At 42.4% G+C, this 16,691-nt stretch overlaps 1 protein-coding gene across 4 annotated transcripts in view; it reads right to left on the bottom strand.

Moving 5' to 3' along the window:
• The window catches only part of fnbp1l (formin binding protein 1-like), a 29,528-nt gene extending 13,319 nt beyond the window's left edge, over positions 1–16,209 (bottom strand). For 2 of the 4 annotated variants that reach the window (XM_027001426.3, XM_027001425.3), the window contains exon 1: positions 16,046–16,208. In XM_027001426.3, the coding sequence (XP_026857227.1) occupies positions 16,046–16,069 (24 nt within the window). In that variant the 5' untranslated portion in view covers positions 16,070–16,208. Of the gene's footprint in view, positions 1–16,045 lie in introns of all 4 variants that reach the window. The other 2 variants (XM_081707974.1, XM_027001427.3) reach the window with 2 other exon arrangements.
• Between the last annotated feature and the right edge of the window lie 482 nt (positions 16,210–16,691).

The following is a 16,691-nucleotide window of genomic DNA, read 5'->3' on the forward strand; positions in this document are numbered from 1 at the left end:
GTCAGGTGTTACAACCCTACAGTAGGCCTAGACCCTGTTTGAAAGAACAGGTCATGCGCTTTAGTCATGCTGGAGGGGCAGCTGGCTCTGCCAATACACATGCTGCATTTGTCTGCTAGGGAGTGGACTGAATCAATAAAAGAGGTTTGAATCCACATTTAAATTCTATTAAGAGAGCCTCACTGAAAATCAGTCAAGAACAGTTCTCTGCCATGTGGCATAAAAGGCGTTTCAGAGCTGGAGTATATCTGAAAGGAAGCAAGCACTGAACAAACATAAAAACACCAGTTTGATAGCTGCAGATTTTTCCAAGAATGGATGGGAATTTTGTTCTTGGTTGGTAATGCTGTGAGAAAGAGAGCACCCATGTGTGGATGTTCTGTAAAGATGCAGTGCACTCGTGTGTGTGTGTGTGTGTGTGTGTGTGTGTGTGTGTTCAGAGGGCCTAGAGAGTGTATTATTTTCAGTCCAGTAGGCAGTAGGTGCTGGCCCCTGTAGCTATGGCGTCTGAAGGGAAACATTTTAGCAGGAGACTGGTGCTTCATTTGAGTGGAAAAACAGCTCTCCCACGGCCATCTGCTGAGTTATAATTCAGCCTAGAAGTATACAAGCATGCACACACACATACATTACATGAAATTAATGCATTGTGCAACCCAAAGTCAATATCAACCATATCACTGTATCTCTAGGCTCGTGACTGCTCCACCCAGCAATACACCTGCTGACAATTCTGAGCTCCCCACGATTGCAGGTTAATGCCGAAGTAAGACCGGCTTTTTCAAAACCTGAGCATAATGAATAAAAAGCAGAAAACACTGAGACCTCAGGTCAGTGTGAAAAGGAAACTTGCATAAAAGGGCAGCATAACTTGAATCCAAAACTGGGCGAGCCCTGATGAATGGGCTGAGGTCAGAGTGAGAAAGGCACACCTCTTTCAGGTGTGGCAGAATACACAGACCACAATGGGAGAGGTCTGCATTCCATACCGATGTGCAAAACTATCATGCTACAAACAGCAAGTACAGGTGAGAGGACAGAATTCTAGTGCACTTGACTGACACTAGAGAGCAAATGGTTGCTTGGGATTCTTTTCAGTTTACTGGGGTCAGATTACTTGACAAAGGAGTGTTATAACAAAAGATGTCCATATTGAAGTAATTGATCTTTCAGACACAAGTCCAGGGCCCAGCTAGGGCAAATATATAAACTGAGCTTGTCCTTGGAGTCAGTTAAGTTTTAGTATGTATAGCCAAATAGTTTTTATTAGGGATATTACCATAAAACTGAAGAAAAATCCTTTGTTGTCAAAGACAGAGTTCACAAGTACAGAGGAACAGGAGCCAAACACTTTCCATCAAAAGGTAAAATACCGTGATATGTAATTCTTTTAACTGTATGTTACAGCCTAATAGAATTAGTGGGATAAGTGCATTGTACTGACGATGAGAGATTCTTCTGCAATCAGTAATGTCAGTCAATGTGGCATCTTCCAGTTGGGAGAGGATTCTCTGTGGCTGTAATCCCTCACTAGATCTCTGATGATAGCACCACATGTGTCTGCAGCCTCAACAGACACAGACCTCTTACTGATGAGGGAAAATCAAAACTGATCTCCCTTTAACAGACATATAACATCTTTGACACTTAGAATCTAATAATATGTGAACCACATTTCATGAAAATGCCACTAAGTCATGAAAATGCTTTGGGCATCTGTTAGAAAACCAACAAATTTTCCTACATGGAAACACATGATCTCTTATATTCCATAGAAACAGAATAATGTGGCAAAAATAACATTGCGGGGGGGGGGGGACCCAACCAAATGTTATTTTAAACAGTTGTTCATACACAGATGACAATGGACACCCAATATGCACCATATTTCACACAGCTCCAACAAGCATTTCAGTCTGTTGTGCTAGAGTGTGATGAAACAAAAAAGAATTCAAAGCATGGCATACTGCTTCTGGTCATCTGGCTGATGCCCTCTTTCTGAGGGCTACCGTCGGTGCCAGGGGCAGATGGGGATGCTCAGTGCCCCTACAGCTCCGCATCTTACATCACCTTTTCCTCCAAATGCTCCAGATTCATGAATTATTAATACAACGAGCTCATGTGACACCCGCCTTCCTTTTGACAAGTGGCATTAGTGGTTGCCAGGTGACAGAGCCGGTAGTGCTGGCTTAGACACCTGATACAGATCCTGGGGTTAAGGCTATTGTGGAGTACTACAGATCCCTGCTGTGTGAATTCCTCAGGCTTGATCGCAGTGGATGAAATGCAGATGAAATTAAATGTCTCCTCTGCTAGCAGGATTCTCAAGATTTTCAGCTCAATCTACAAGCTTTCCATCCTACGCTGAGGGACAGCGTCTCCAAGAGGGGCTCCTTCCAACTTTGAGTCTGCTATTTTTCCAGACATCCTTGTCTCTCCCCTCTGAAATACCCCCCCCCCCCCCTTTTTTTTGTAAGGCTGTTTGTGTTGAGATCTGGTAGGACAATTCCTGTGAGACAATTCTCAATTTCCACTTAGAAAACCTATTTGCAGGTCTGAGTGCCCTGCAATTAGTAAATTAACATGTCGTGTAAATCCACTGCATGCCTTGCGTTCACAGTTTATACCACAAAGAAGCCTCATTCAGTTTATACCACAAAGAAGCCTTATTCAGATTCTTTAACAGACAGTAGGCCAAAAGACACACACATATATAAATGCCCTTGAAAACTGTTTAGAAGTGGCAGAGCTAAATTATCAAAACAAAAATATCTTGAAAGGTCATGAATGCAAGAGTTGAAAGAGAGAAAAAAGGTTGTTCACATTCCACAAACAGGTCCAAAATGGTTCTGAAAACATGGACCACACCACAGCCAGCAAAACCTGGGAGCCCTGCAGGACAATGGTTATATCAGGGAATACATCTCCTCAGTACAAAACATCCTCAGGCAGAATAATGACAGGAAGTTAGGTCAAAGAGAGAGTTGAAGAATGAAAGGCTCACTGGGTTCCATCAGCATGGCTAAAATCAAAGGCAATGAACAGAGGGCTTCATGTGCTGCTCCAGTCACGGCAGCACATTTCTTTGTTGCGTGCATCTACTGTAGCCGGGCCTGGGGGAGAACCGAGGTAAACGCAAATGGCACCGCAGCCTTGCATTTGCGTGCATGCGGTCACTGCAGAAGCAAAGCCAGGTGTAATGTGGGGCTACGTCAGAACGACAGATCATCCACGCTCTTGGGGGGGCCAAGAAACAGGCGGACAGCCTGGCCGACGCCTCATCAAAAGAGCGCCTCGCATGTCTGCTCTCAGCTTTCATTTCCTGCGTTAAACATGAAAGCTGAAAGGGGCGAGCAACGCAGCAATTTTTAGAAGAGCAGCGAGGGAACAAGGGTAACAGACCAATCAGATAATATCCAAAGCACCAATTGGACTGTAACCGAATTTCAGTGTGGTATGGTTGTGTTCAGATTTCAGTCTGGTTTAATTGTTTTTGCTGTCTGGGGTGCACTATGAATTAAGGTCTTGATGATGAGCATAATTCTGGTTGTGCCTGCAGTGATGGAAACTCCCAGGTGAGGGTGAGTGGGTGAGTGGTGAAAGGACCTCCTGAGGGTTCGTGACTCTTAAGTCTCAGCACATCCTCCTCTGCTACCTGCTTGCTATTTAAAGCAGATGAAAGGCTCGCTCTCTCTCTCTCCCTCTCTCTCCTATAGCCAAGAACCTGAGAACCTCCACGTAGCAGCTCGACTGACGTACACAAAATGAAGTGTATAGGAATAAAGCAGTGAAAGCCCATTATGTATCAAGTTGCCTGATACAAGTACAGTGAGCTGATCCTGAGGTAATGTCGCTGGATATGTGGCCAGAACGCTGACTGGCCAGAAAGTGACAGTAACATGACTCTCTCACTGGGTAGAGGCCTACAGGGAGGATCCCATAAGCAGAGAGAAAAGCAGAGTGTGTGGAACTGCTGGGGGAAAAGGGGGTTAAGGGATGGAAAGAAAACAAGGAAAAGAAACACAAACGCAAGAACCTTGACATTTTGAACAGTGACCAAAATAGCAAACACAGCTTGGTCTTGGACTGGATCAGGCAAAAGGACCGATTTCAACTTTTTTGAATGACCAAGTCAGCAAATCCTTCCTGGCTTTGGAATGAATTAGTCTACAAGCTTGTCGTGTTTTAAACAACTATCAAGCCAACAGTATTCTGCCTAGACAGATGGTGTATATTAGACCAACAAAAGGAAGTTTTCACAACTGAGGGTACTTAGAAGAGCTCAGGAGATTCTTTTTTTCCATACTACCAGTAAATGGAGAACAGTGAGATGGACTAGGGTGGAATTCTCCTTCTTCAGGCATGTTTTATGCAAAATGCACACATCATCCCTCAAGTCCTTGCTGATCTCCTTTGCAAGGCATTTCCTTTCCCACCCTCAGGCCATAAATGCAGGAGGACCATGGGTCAAGAGTGGAGTCTTTACTTTATATGAGGATGACTCAGGAGCACTAAAAGCATGGCTTGGTCCTCCATGGATGGCATGCTTACTGAAGCGCATGCCTGAAGCTGAAAGTGATCACCGGATACAGGAAACCATACTGCGGACGTCCTCAAGGGAGGCCGCTGGGTAAACACTAGCTCTGTGGTTCCTTACTGTCTGTTCTGGACTGGAACATTAAGTCAGGAGACAGAGAAAAAGAAAGAGAGGGGGTGAGAGAAAGGGGATGAGAGAGAGGCTGAGAGGAAGACAGAGATTGCGCTTTTTACATACTTTTATACAATGAGATCATATGTGCCTGATGTCCAGATAGCAACTCACTCATTTGGGCAATTGGCCCATGGGTAAGGAACAACCCAAGGCACAGCTACTTTGTGAATTAAGAAACATGTGTCATGCACACACTACTAAGTGGCTGACACTGTGTGGCTTTACAGAAGCTAAATGTGAACAACAACCAAAAAAAAACAAGAAACAGGCATCTTCAGAAGAAGAATTGAATTTCTCTCTCTAGAATAACTGCAGAGGTCAATGGTCGGCAGAAGCGTTGATTTCTTAATTCTCCAAGGTTAGGCCTTCAAACTCAGAAAACAATTATAAAGCCAAAGAAGGCAATAAGAAGCAAATAAAACCAGTTTACATTCAGTGGGAAACCACCACTGGGGAGGAAGTGGGCTGCTCCTGGTGTGCTTCTGGTCATAGTGCATGTTTACAAAGCAAACGCTACTATTGAAGTTACCAAGCCAAGATCCACAGGGGCTGTGAAAAATGGCTGTGGGAGACCATCCGAGTGGCCCGGGTAGGTTAGTGTGTAAAACCTCATGTGCACTTCAAATACAAAAGACAAAGCGTAGAGGCAGGACCGACTTGTTGGCCATTGAGTTGGGGGCTGGAAATTGTTCCCCTTTAGCTTGTAAATCTGCAGCCATATCTGTTTGAATAAGGACTTGATCGAAGGGGTCCAGGGGAAGGACCATGCAGCCAACAGCAGCAAATTGTGCAAACTGAAAGTATACTGATATTCATGTTACTTAGTACAAGCACTGCTTAACTCAACTATAGGCCAGAGCTAATAGAAGAAAAAAAAAATCTCTTGCATCTGTGGTCTAAAGTTATGTTTAAACATTTCAATCGAATGTTCTATTAAAGTAATTATATTCTTGGTGTACTCAAGTATGTGATGTACAATATACCAGGAAGCATCCTTTAAAAAGAGCTAGGATGTCTCTTGGTCATTCATAAATCAAATTTGCTCAGTGAAAGGGAATTATCTACTGTAATTAAATGTTACAGCTGATTCATAAGGCCCAGGAAGGCACTGAGATTCAAACGGAATATTGGAAAAGCCGCATGTGGCTAGTTGACTGACATAGTGACATCTGTAATTACCACATGGCAAAGTCAAAAGACTTAGCCTGACAGTTTTTCTTTTTCTGTCTGTATGTTTTTCAGGCTTAAAAACAGCCCTGCTGGCAACACTCTTGGCCTTTAGCTGTAGGGCGGCCAAGAGCAGACAGTGGCTGACCCTTCGCGCCATCTGTCCTGGAGATGGTGAGCTCATGATTGATTCAGAGCCAAAGATTGAAGAGGGCAGGGAGGAGGGGTGCAGAAGAGGCACAAAACAAAGGCAAAGAAGCGCATACACATATGCAGACAGCCACGCGCACCCTCGTGCATCCATGTGGGTCCACATGCACACATCTCTCTGTGGAAAGTCAAATCTCATGAGCCTGAATGTGCTTCGGTGCTCTGCAAGGGGCAGAGCGTGACTAACATGTTCCTCTGGGCAGCAGTAGGTGTCTAGGCTATACCCTCAGGCCAGTGCAAAGAGGACACACACACACACACACACACGTGCGTGAGTGTGTGTGTGAGAAAGAGAAAGAAGGGGGTTAGGAATGGGTATTTGCATTTAGCAGCCACCATCACTGTTAGTGGTTAGTAATTAAATGTATTATTTAATTAGCAATTAAATGCATTACATACCGAGTAGGCTGTTGTGCACATGCAAGTGTCACCATTCAATATAACTATTTCATAATAAACAGATGATGCAATGTGTAATTAATTTGAGTCATAATGCACATCAAATGGCATTTATCTAACCTACAGAGTTCATCTGGGCATTACTGGTTAAACCACCAGGACAGTGAGGAGGAATACAGATCAGGACAGTGGAAATGGCATACTCCTAGCAGGGTAACACTGTAAGACCAAAGACACCTGCTGGTGGCGTTTTATAATCTAATGAAAATTAATTGCAAGGTACACAGCTTTGTTGGACCACACTAGGTAGGATAACACCACCGACAGACTTGTGGCAAGAGTGCACAGCTACCATTAAAAAAAATCAGCCTTGGGTTTCATAGCAGTGCCTTTGCTAAAGAGAGCCCACTCGACTTGCCTCTTTTGCAGCCTGGATGTGTGTAACCTCTTCAACCGATACTGACTTGGGATCAGTTCACGTTCTTTACCCGCAAGGTGTTTGAGAACAGGACCTGTTCAGGTGGAGATGGTCCTTGATTGGCATGGAAGGAAATCTATACTTAGACATGAGCAGTTCTCCTAAAGGTGTTGGAGCTTTCAGTGTCATCAGTATTTAGTTGACTTTGTCAGTATGAACCTAATATGTGATGACAAATACAGAAGTGACTATGGTGTTATTTGATAGCCAACAGTTGTCCTTTGGTTACCATAAAACAAACACTGACATATGACTGTACTCATAGCAGCTGGCTTTTTTGAAGTCATTAAATGATTTAAAGTTGATTAATACTGATGCTTCATCTTGCCGATAGAGGAATTAATGCAGTCAGACAAAAACACGGAGAGTGGATTATAAGGCAGACAGATGGACGATCACAGAGATGCACCACTATCTACCACTACATACATAGCCATTCAATTAAATTATTTTTCCAGCATGAGTTAAATAGTCACAAAAAGCGATGTATAATGTAAGAATCATGTTTAAGTCTGTGTCAGTAAAGCTGAAAGAGCTTTAGTCAAATCACATGCTTTTGCATTGGATCTCAAGATAGATTAATGCTAGGAAACAGCAATAAGATAAGATTCCCTGCTCCAAATTAGTTTGCTTTTGCGAATACAATTTCTGCATGTTTGCATATTTTTACGCAGGGGTGATTTGTTGCTCCGTCATAGACAAGTGGTTAGAATGCTGAAGCAAAGGAATGTTTTTGTCTAGCTCACCAGGCAGGTAAAACGTTTCCTGGAAATCACCACTGTTCACACTTGGAATCCCTTCTAAACACCCACAAACCCATAGTCAACCAAGTAACTTGTTACAGTAACAAATTTGACATATAGGCTGCAACTCTATTTCTAGACACTTGCCTGTCAAGATTAAATTTTTCAAAGAACACACACACACACACAACCCATCCTACCTCAGTGAATTCACACCCTTTGACAGTGCCGTCAACACCTCGCCTCATTTGCACACTCCTTCATCTAATGGCTTATGAAGCATTGCTAATACAACCCAAAACCACTAGCACCTCAACCAACACACTCCAGTCTACATTCCGTTAAACCCAAAGGAAACACTACTTGGTGCTGCCCAGTGATGAGAGCCTACCAAGCCAAGCCAAATGAGACCTTACTCAGGGGTGACGCACACATTTAAGTCTACATGCAGCACATCCGGAGCCAAATTCCACCAATCATTTCCAGAACCAAGTCACCTCATTTCCTGCCATGCTTGCTGTAAAACTGTTAACTATGAGCAACACTCAAGTCACACTTCTGCTTCTTCTTGGGGATCTTTGAGTGGCTTTCCTGACTAATACGCGTAATACACTTAGGTACATGCTCGTCATTAATGTGGTTATGTTTAAAGTGAAAAGTGCGAGGAGGGAAACGTTAGTCAGAAACGCAGCCACTCGAGACCGATGCCCCAGAGGGCTCAAGGCATCCACCTCATGAGACACCAAGCTAAAGTCATGGGCTGTCTTAACACATCCTCCTCTGTGAGGGGGAGAAAAAGAAAATGGAGAGCCTCCAAACATCCGCAATCAATTAGAGCTCTGGCATGCAGGCAGAGGCAGGGACCGGCTTCCTTCCTGCACCACTGCTCACTACAGACATGATGGAGAACAAGGCCAAGAGGAGTCAGAGAGAGCATGGGAGCCATGGCATGAACGGGCTCTTCTAGCAAACGCCACCTGTGACAAACGCCAAACCATAGGTTGAGTGCCAAATGTAATCTTTACCTTAAAGAAGAATTCCAAGTCAAAAATCTGTATTACAGGAGATGCTTTCTAAGATTCGCAACAGTTGTTCAAACTGAGTCTAAAAACAGATCCTAGTTGCTGTTATCTAAAACACAACTTAAAAACTGGAAATCATCCACATGTCTGATACGTTTCTCACACACACATATATATTTAGTAACAAGGGGGGAAAATCGAATGCAAAAGAACTGAATACAGCGACAACTGTACAACTATGCTGTTCAGTACACAGCAGACTGAATGGATCTCCTACACTGTGGCTCTGCACAGAGCTCCTCACGAGCATCTGACCAGCAGGGCCACCTCAGCGCCGTGTGCCTGTCTAGAGCCCCCTGTTGAGAAGCTTTTTTTTTTAAACAAGAAACTTCTTCTAGACACACTCTTCACACCTCTATAAACCACATCTATAGATGCCCATTGGGATTTAGGACATTTTTTCCATCTAATGGCATTTCCTTGCCATAAGACTTTAATGGTTTAAAGGGGAGTGTGTGTGTGTGTGTGTGTGTGTGTATATTTTATTTATATATATATATATATATTTTATTATTATTTATTTATGTATTTATTTATTTATTTTTATTTTTATATATATATATATATATATATACACAAACCAAAACACAAGAACAAGATAAGTGATTCAGCACAGCACATTCCTTTGTGTAGCCAAACAAAAAATGCAATAGATTATATGGCAAAAACACTAAACATTTGTAAAATTGTAGAGCTTTTGACATTAAAAGTACAGAAAAATCAAAAGCCAGAAAACATTATTTTGCCACATTCTCTTTAAACAACTACAATAATAACCAGATTTAATAAGGCTAAAATGAGAAAAACTGTTTTTCCCCTCATTCAGGCAGTCCCTGTACACCAGCAAGCTGTGTTATCACGGGCGGGGGACAGACGGACATCATTTGGAAATCATTAGGATGGCCATGTTGGAAGCTCATACTGATTCAGAAACATCTGGAGAGGTTAGAGCAGAGGGACGCCTCTGCTGCAACTCATCTCTGATGGCCCTTTAATTAAGAGCAGTTTGCACTGTAAGATGGCCCCTTTGTGTTGGCTAGAGATTTGGGAAAGGAGGGGGCTGACACACACACACACCACCCCCTCTTCCTGTACTGACTTAACCTCAGTTTACAGAGACGAGAGCTCAGAAATCAGCCCCCACCCCCATGCGCATACCATTCTGAAGGTGACTCTGAATAAGGAAGGGGTGCTTATCTTCTCTGCCTGATAAAGGGGAAGAGAACGCCAGGGGAATGGGAGCGTCAATCAAAGTGAACATCCCTGGCATTGTAGTGTAATAAAATCTTACCCGTTCACCAACCCTCTTTTCTCTAAACACAAAAGACAGGCCATTACATGCCAGAACATAGACCCCACTTGTTTGTAATGACATGCTACAAAACAAAGTGACTCTGTAATACCACAAATAATAAAAATAAATGACCCATGGAACATAGTAATATTATATGGACAGATGGAGGTAAAGCATGATTAGTCAAACAGTGATGGGCTCTAACAGCCGAACATACATTGATCACATGCTCGTTTTTAATGAACAACTCTGGAACAGCAGGACATTTACATTTCCTACTAGGTAACATGCTCAGGCACAGCTATAAAAGACTTTTAAACTAAGCTCACACAAAAAGGTAGACCAAGATGCTATCAGACCAAAACAGACAGATGAAGACTACCTGATATGAATTCTAAGTGAAAAGCAGAAGTCAGTGACAGTAACTTATTCAAATCCGAAGAACACTGCGCTGGGACAACAGAGCCTAGCTGGAAACAAACCAGCCACTTCATCTTATACCATCCAAAAATTCACTCCTTCTGTGTTGGTATGCAGGTCACTGAGGCTCCCACAAACTTTTCCTCGCTAGGCTAGTTTTTTCTGTAAGGAAAGTATAAAACTGTCTCTGAAACAACAATCAAGGTGAGTGAATACACATTCCAAGTTCATTCTGGCCATTGCAGGGAATAAGTACACACTTGTGGGAATGTTTCAACTGGCAGCAAACAAAGTGATGTGTGACATCTTGACAAAGGTGACGAGAGGATAAAAAAAAAAAAAAGAAGTTCAATGTGGTTCACCATGTTTCTTTCCCCTCTCTCTGTAAACAGGGCCGAGTGATCTGTCAGGCCTGTTGAGGGGCCCTGTACATGTGAATGAGGGAGTCTGAGAACAATAAACTCCATTACCCCTCCATGCAGAGATACAGCCAATTCCCAAAGAGCCTGCCCGAGCTCAGGCTGAATGAATTTTCCCCCATTCCTGAGAGGAGAACAATGACAGAATGCTCAGGTCCAGCACTGATGAATTATTAAAGGAAAACACAAAGGATTCTCTGGATGCGAGATGCAAGATCTGGTAGGTGGCAGAGTGCGATACGGTCAAATCTTCCTAGGTTACGCATAGTTACAACAAGGGTTCATGTTGAATTCCTTGCACAGAGGGAACAGTTGAAAAAAATGCTCTACTTGGCAACCAAGGTTTTTTTTTTTTTTTTTTAAAACAAAGGAAGACAAAAAGACACACCATTTAACTACTATCCTACAAAGTATGCCATGTCATTAAGTACATGATTTACTTAGGGTAACTATCAATCATGATGAGTCTTGTTATAATGGAAAACTGTTCATCAAGTCCATTTTTCACTCTCATTTCTAGCTTTTTCTTTTCTGGCCTTTTGTCTTCACCACAAATTTTCCTAATCATCAACACAACACAATGGCTCATAATTCTGATAATCAATTACTGAAGTCATTATAGAGCGATAGCATGGTATGTACTGTGGCACCAGAGAAACTGACCAGAGAAAACTGCTTCCTTTTGTTTTCAGATTTGCAGAAACGTGCCTATGATTGCACTGAATGTGGAATATCCTAAAATACACCAACTTCCTGTACTTAATTTGGCAAAAAGGCCAGACATTAAAAGTAGCATGACATTGAGTGTCAAACATTCCCGAGGCTAAAATGTCCCACCCCAAGCGAGTTCTGAAAAATGAAATGATAATGCATCACTTCCAGAACAGATAAAATGGCTCCTGAACTCTAATGCATTTGGAATTTGTGAGCAGTATCAAAATGAACTTTAAGCGTTTCGGTTTGCCCTAAGCACCAGAGCCCAAAGGAAGATGACAAGGTGGATTATCAGAATGCAGCAGATGTGATTAAGACCAGCAGCGATCCTGCTGCTGTTGCTTTCCTCTGCGAGCAGGGTTGAAAAATCAGGGCCGAGATACGGCTGTCTTTGGAAAGACACATAACAGAGGCAGTGCATAGGCAATCTGGGAAGATTCTGCTTGTTCAGCCAACCTTTGTTACTAAACAACATTTATTTGACTTTACAAGAAGTACCCTTGAGGCCTTAGCTGTGTAGTGTGGCTGGGAACTAGAGGTTATGGTAGCCCGCCCATGATGCTACACAAATTGCCTCTCTGTGGATAAACTATTTTATTGGTTGGGGTGTGTCAGAGTTTGATGGTCTTACACACCACACTTACCGTCCAATTAGTCCATCATAACAATTTTCAGCTATGCATCTCTGTTTGTCAACTCTGACATCAAAACTGAATCAAATCTTTGTTATGTGATACAGTCACACATTTATACCCCAGCTGTTAGACTTTCAGAGAGTGCCAGAGAGCAAGGAGCGCGCCAAGCAAGAGGATTATGAACTACAAAGCCCTGCTTGTGAAGATCTGCAGTCTGTAACACAGACAGCAAGAGCCTGTGTTTCCTGGGACAGTGTGAAGAGTCGCTCAGTAGTTCTAATCTGGCCAGGAATATCACAATCCCTTTAAGGTTGGTGAAATAATAGTTACAGAAAAGGCTAGTGATTACATGTAGGACGAAGGTAGGAGACAGAGTCTAGGGGTCACACAGCAAAATATACTGTATTGCATTGCTTCTGACATATACAGCATTCCATTCATAATAACCTCTAAAGTGAAACAAAAAGGGAGAGAGAAAATATTAGCTACACACAGCTAAAGGGTTAAATGCAGATTAAAAAGAGAAAGCCCTTATAAAAAACTACTTGGTCACTTGAATTAAAATAGGTGAGGAGTAGCACATAGAAAGGAAAAAAAAAAAACAGTTCTCACAGTATAATCACAAATTCCTGTGTTTTATGCAATTGGAAAATTTGCAAATACACCAGTAAACATCCTACAGCACCTGGGCAACATTAAAAAGACAAGGACAAATTCCAACAAGCTGTTTCCTGACCAATGCAGTTCCATGACCGTGTGTGTGTGTGATGTCACTGTTGGTTCTAATGGTTTGGCACCACTGCCAAATCTGGAGCACACAAAAATCTCCAAGGCGAGACTCACCTGCCCAACTGCTGGGTAACAATGAATACTTTTACTACTACTACTTCTGAGCAGTACAGTCACAGATGTAAGAACACAGGGGAACAAGAGGAATACTGAGACAAAGCCTAAATTAAAAAGAAAAAAATTTATCTGAAAATTCTGTTTAGATGGTGGCTGTAGGTCTATTACATGAATACTGCTTTATAAAACTACTTTATAATGAGGACAAATTTCTCACTGAATCTTACACACCTAACTGGATTTCTAATTGCAAAATCATAAGTTCACTTGATATTTTTATCTCACCTATCAGCATGTCCAGGCGTTGGTACCTGTTTTCAGAGGGCAGGTGTTAAAACTAGCAAAGTCCTACTGAGCATCTTGAGTGGTTTCTTTAGTGAACATCTGCCAGTAAATGCACTATGAGAGAACAGGAGGTGACGGGGTGGGGGGGGGGGGGTGCAATTGTCACTGAGACAGCATCCGACCAGAGACTGAGTGCTCCCGCCAAGGCCAGAGGATTAGCTTTAATGGAAGTGTCTTTAAAAAAGAAGTCTGCTTCCCCTAGCATTACCTCAACTGAATCAGACACTGGACTGTTCTTTTGGCAAAAAAAAAAATAAAAAAAATCAGTTTGGTTTATTTACAGCAAGATTTTCTTACATAACCCATTGTAGGACAGATGGAAAAACGAGGTCCTAGATCTGTGTGAATGGGCAGCTTCAAACAGAACCTTAGATGACGGTCCATCCAGACTTGAGATCTTCTCCCTGCCCTTACCTCTGTCCATAAATCAAGCAGTGCAGCATGAAAGTGCACTTCCATCAAAGCTAATCCTGTCAAATAACAGCAGTCAATATGAGAAATCACAAAAAAAATGTTATACACAATAAATATTCACCTACTGAGAATGATTAAACTGACACAACATGTGAATAAGACACACTTACACGCACAAGCAAAAATCAAAACCACTTTTCCAGTGCAGCAAGTGTTCCAACAGGTCTAACCGGTCCGCCATAAGTAAAGGTAAGCCATCATATAAACAAATGTACTGCCTCTCCATGCCATCATCACATACCCATTGCTTGAAATGTCCTACTATAAATAAACAAAGTTGCATATGGGGTATAATTAGGGACACAGTCTACTATTAAGGAAAAAAAAAAAAAAAAATCAGCTAAGTTTAGGGACTGAAGCCCCATGGCAACTCATTGCAGGCAACTGCTCCCTTGCTGCTCATTTGTGATGGTTTAGCACAGCAGTGTTCATTTCCTGTCCTTAGCTGGCCGAGTGATTGCACATCCAATGACCTTTTTTCGCGCAATTTGACGCTGCTCAGTCTTGTTTCCCTTCGTAGCTCCAGGTGACACCTGGGAGTACACAGCCGGCGCTCCCAACCCCCAAGCTGGTCCTGGCCGAGGCCCAGGGCCCTCTTCATTAAGCGCTCATTGAGGTGGACGTCAGGCATGGCTGTACACACAGCTTCCATTTGTTATTGTGACGTACAGCTCCCTTACATGCAAGAACACAAACATGGTTGCAGCTCCACACCCAAGTCTCACTGATTAGCTGTTGTAAATGTGCGGTAATGACTGTTTGTTCTTTTCTAGAGGACATACGAATTTCCTGAACAAACTTTTGACAAACACTTCACTATACATGAGGCTGTATCAAGTGCAATATAGAGAGCAAGATAACTATAGTCACTACAGTGGAACAATAATAAATAAAGTGAAGAATGCCATTGATGCTTCAGGTGTTACTGGGAGTTAACAAAAGACATGTGAAAAAAAGATCTGGGCACAGACGACTTTAGGGTGGTGGAAATGTAAGGTTTTCAGATTTATTGTTGAAGACCTTAAGAATTCATGTTAATTTCGGTTTCTGCTGTATCAAATGTCGACAGAGAAAGCCCGGAGCCATGTCTCCTCTACGTTCGAGCGAGTCATAGATTTAGAGGCAGCGACAGCCCACTGGTGAAATTATTGGGCAACACCCCTGCAACCGGGGCTATTTTCGAAGAGGCTCATTGTCCTTCCTTGGAGGTAAAGTCGTAACAAAACGTTGCTTTTAAGAACGGTTTTTTTTTTCCTGGGGGGCGTGGGAGTCACTGGGATAATAAACATGCATGGAAATATGAGTCATAATATTTATATAAATATTAATATTATTTGGGACTCATGATAAAGGCGTTAGTCGAGACCGTCTAAAAGGTTTAAGTGAACTGAAGCAAATCGGTTTCGCAGACTGAAACAGTTTACAGCCAAAAGAAGAATCGTTAAGTTAGTGAAACCCTTCTAGTACAGATAGCTCACTGAATATACACGAGGATTAGCCAACCTAACGCTAGCTACCTGGGTTATGGAAAGCATGCTGGATATACCTTAGTAAAAAATTCTCCAGACCGTATGCGCATTGTTTCGCCACTGACAGCCAGCAACTAGGCAACAGACATTGCTTTAATATTATGTGCAAGTTACAAATTCTTGTTCAAATAACGAGACGATGAAAAACAACAACAACAAAACCCTAAACAAACAAAAACGCCGCTTCAAGATAGTCACAAAAGTAGCTCCCCTCCCCAGCTCTCGTTCAGTCTCGCTGAACCGGGTGTGAAAACCTGATGCGTATGATTAAAAAAAAAGAAATAATTTTTTAACAGCGACACAAGAAGCTTGAATGGAAATGATGTTTGATTGAAGATGCGCTTCATACGAGGAGAGCCCGAAACGTAAGACGACTCATCTTTCAGTCCTTTGTTTGAACATCGTTTCTGAGGTAAAGTTAGCCGTTAGCTCTCTCATGTCATCCCGAAAGCTAACCTAGCTTAACACGGGAGACGGACACTGGCCAAGGTAACACCTCTCCAAATCACACCAAAAATGACCTTAAGAATTTTTTATGCCAACAACGGATGATAACAGTTTAAAAAAAAAAGGTCTTACCCACAGGTCCGTTCCCCAACTCATTTCTCTTTCCGAAAACGCTCCAACTGATAACGTATTCCCCGCGGTGTCCTCAGATTGTGTGCGTCTGCCGTCGTGTAACGTGAAGCCAGCAGCAGCCCTACGGCTCGAGGGGGTTCATTTCCGACACGCAAGGCGCGGAAGGCAACGTCGAGTCCTGGAAAAAAATTAGAGGAATGTTCAAAACATGCCCTAATGCTGCCCTCTTCAGGTGAATAGTTTAAAAAATGCCCAATGCTGCCCCCTTCAGTTCAGTAGTTCAAAAATGCCCAATGCTGCCCCCTTCAAGTCAGTATTACAAAGTTCAAATAGAAGACCTGGTTAGTAAGTAACATTTAAATGCTTTAAGTGCCCTATCATGTTTCAAAGTACGCCCTTGGATGTTCCACACTTCTCTATTAAATTCGTTTTTTAAATCAACTTCTTTTGTAAGAAAAGGAAATAAAACAGTTTTATAAACTGCTAGATATACTTTAATTCAGAATTTAATTTAACATGTAAAGCAGATAAACGATGCAGTGGTCCATCCTTACAAGGGATTTAGTCTACACAAAAACAAACTGCCTCCATTTTAATGCCACTTTAACAGGCTTTGGCTCCCTTACCATTTATGCGAACCTAATTA

This window comes from Electrophorus electricus, chromosome 25, assembly GCF_041902795.1.
Source record: "Electrophorus electricus isolate QZ-2024a chromosome 25, ASM4190279v1, whole genome shotgun sequence".
NCBI lineage: Eukaryota > Metazoa > Chordata > Actinopteri > Gymnotiformes > Gymnotidae > Electrophorus > Electrophorus electricus.